General features: G+C 36.9%; 1 protein-coding gene across 1 annotated transcript in view; it reads right to left on the reverse strand.

Annotated features, from left to right (window-relative positions):
* LOC307045886 (calcium/calmodulin-dependent protein kinase type IV-like) overlaps nucleotides 1–2,500 on the reverse strand; it is a 33,824-nt gene that overhangs the window by 21,104 nt on the left and 10,220 nt on the right. Inside the window, exons 3-4 of the mRNA XM_079691908.1 lie at nucleotides 1,818–1,880; nucleotides 118–200 (exon numbers count right to left, since the gene is read on the reverse strand). Of these exons, the coding sequence (XP_079548034.1) occupies nucleotides 118–200; nucleotides 1,818–1,880 (146 nt within the window). The remainder of the gene's footprint in view (nucleotides 1–117; nucleotides 201–1,817; nucleotides 1,881–2,500) is intronic.

A 2,500-nucleotide genomic window follows, 5' to 3' on the forward strand; every position in this document is an offset into this window, starting at 1 on the left:
AGTCACCGGCCGGATTTGGCCCCCGGGCCTTGAGTTTGACACCCCTGGGCTAAATGCATTGATTATAATGCTATGGCTTCCATAAGGTTTATCAATATGTTTAATTACAGTGTTTACCTGTCAAACAGCTCTCCTCCCGTCACCAGCTCCAGAACCAGAGCGATGTCGGTGTCCGTCTCAAAAATGTCCTTCAGCTGGATCTGAGACGAAACAAGAGAAAAAAGGAGGAATGAAATGAAAACACTCAATGACAATCATTAATTATATATTAGGAGATACATATAGTGTATAGTTTGAACATGTACCACGACTCAGCGTTTGCTACAGCAAGTGTAAAAAAATGTTTCGAATTTAGCTAATCTAAGACATCCAATGGACAATGTAAGTGTATTTCAAGTGTACTATGTATTAATGTATTGAGCTGTACTTAAATCAGGTTTTAAAATTGTTTGAGATCATGCAATGTTATTATTTGTTTATTGATTGTTATGAACCTGCCTGAGGACCACAGATGGAAATTAGCTATTAGCTGTAATCTGGAATATTGCATCTCTTCTCTTTGCTGAGATTAATGTATTTGTATGCATGGTCCTTCTATAAATAAATACAAATACATCACACAAGAAATTCTGTAAAAATGTCACTTTGTGTTCCCTGTTCCTCCAACTGATATAATTATGCGTTATATTTATTTCGAAATATATATCATACATACCTGCCAACCCTACCGATTTGGGCGGCAGTCTACCGCTTTTGACATGTTTCTACCGCCTACCGACTTAGCTGGCTTTCCCTACCGATTTTCAAATCTACCCAAACTATAACAAATCAAAATGACACTCCATAGACACTGGACTTCTGGTGGACACCGTTTGCAGCGTGTCTGTGATCCCATCATACAAACAGTCCTCTGTGTTTCTGAAAGAGAAACAACGTGCAAAGGAAAGGCAGCGTAACCCCCGGGGCTGATGGGTAATCACTCCCAAATGAGTTTAAGGGAACAGAGACGAGGCATTTGAGTCCTGCAGGGTTTCCCCGTTAATATCAGTTTCTCGAAAACATCCAGTGTCTGGTATTTTCCTGAAGCATCCTTCATCTACAGTGTCTCAACTGAAAGAGGACCACACACACACACAACATATAATAACATTTGGAGATTTGGTGATATTTATCTCCCATTCATTTTCAACACCAAACATGTCGTTAATGTCTGAAAGCCTGTACATTATTTATATCAGACTTTATCAGTAGAAAAATGCAGGAAATGACTTTTTTAATGCAGTATTTTCTGATTCATGGCGCAACACAAAGATATTTCGCTCTGTGCAAACCTTTGACTCTAATATTTCAACAACATGAAAGAAGAACCTGGCTTTATCCAACGTTCACACAGGAGTTCTACATCCTGACACATCCTTCATCTACACTGTCTCAACTGAAAGAGGACCAGAAACACATTAAACATATAATAACATGTGGAGACTTTTGGATATTTATCTCCCATTCTTTTACTTTTCGGGTATTTTACAGACCGGACATTTCGTTGATGTCACTGTTTACCAAACTACCACTTTTTCTGAAAAAAATTAAATTAAATTATGCAATATATGTTAAATACATGGTTTATACATGTAATTACTGGGGTTCCATTTCTTCTGATTACCTCATTTGGGCGTGCACATTTGCCGCGCGCAAACATTTTGGAATTGGAAAGGTTGGCATGTATGTATCATATACAAACATTGATTCATACTTTATGATTAAGTGATTTATTACAGTGTGGTGAGGTGAGGTGTGTGAGGTGTGGTGGGACTTACGATGTTTGGATGGTGGAGACGCAACAAGACTCCGATTTCCGTACGGACTATTTTCTTGTCGATCTGCGACAGAAAGAAACAACATGAGGCTCAGAAACATTTGTTCCAACTCAGATAGGAGATGAACACAAAGTCAAATAACAAAAATTGGCAGCAGAGCATAATTGTGTGACTTTTGAGAATCTGAAATAAACGTTTAAATATCAAAATAACACAAACTAACTGTTTGATCGAGGCAGCAGAAGATCAGAAAGTCCAGTGTTTTGGGGGTTAAAATGAATGTGACTGTCATATTTCATTCTTTATTCCACACCAGACATTTTATATTTGAGCTTGTATTTAATGTCCTTTTCTCTTGGCTCTTGTACTTATATAATTGTCCTTTTATGATTTGTTTCTTTTAAAATGTGTCTAAATACCTTTGATGTTTTATATATGGCACTTTGAATGTGGGTTTTTTGTGAGAAATGTGCTAAAAATATATATTTGCCTTGCTTTAGAGAGCATACTCTGTAGAATAGAATAGAATCATTTAATGTCATTATACATGTAGAATGAAAGAAAGAAAAGCTTCTCTTTAAAAGGTGCCATCAAAACAAAAACATCACAACATACAACAACAAATACACGCAGCATACATACTTAGGAATAAGGAATAAAGTGCAGTAATCATCTCCAGGGGT

Source organism: Notothenia rossii (assembly GCF_949606895.1).
Source record: "Notothenia rossii genome assembly, chromosome: 1".
NCBI classification, from domain to species: Eukaryota; Metazoa; Chordata; class Actinopteri; order Perciformes; family Nototheniidae; genus Notothenia; species Notothenia rossii.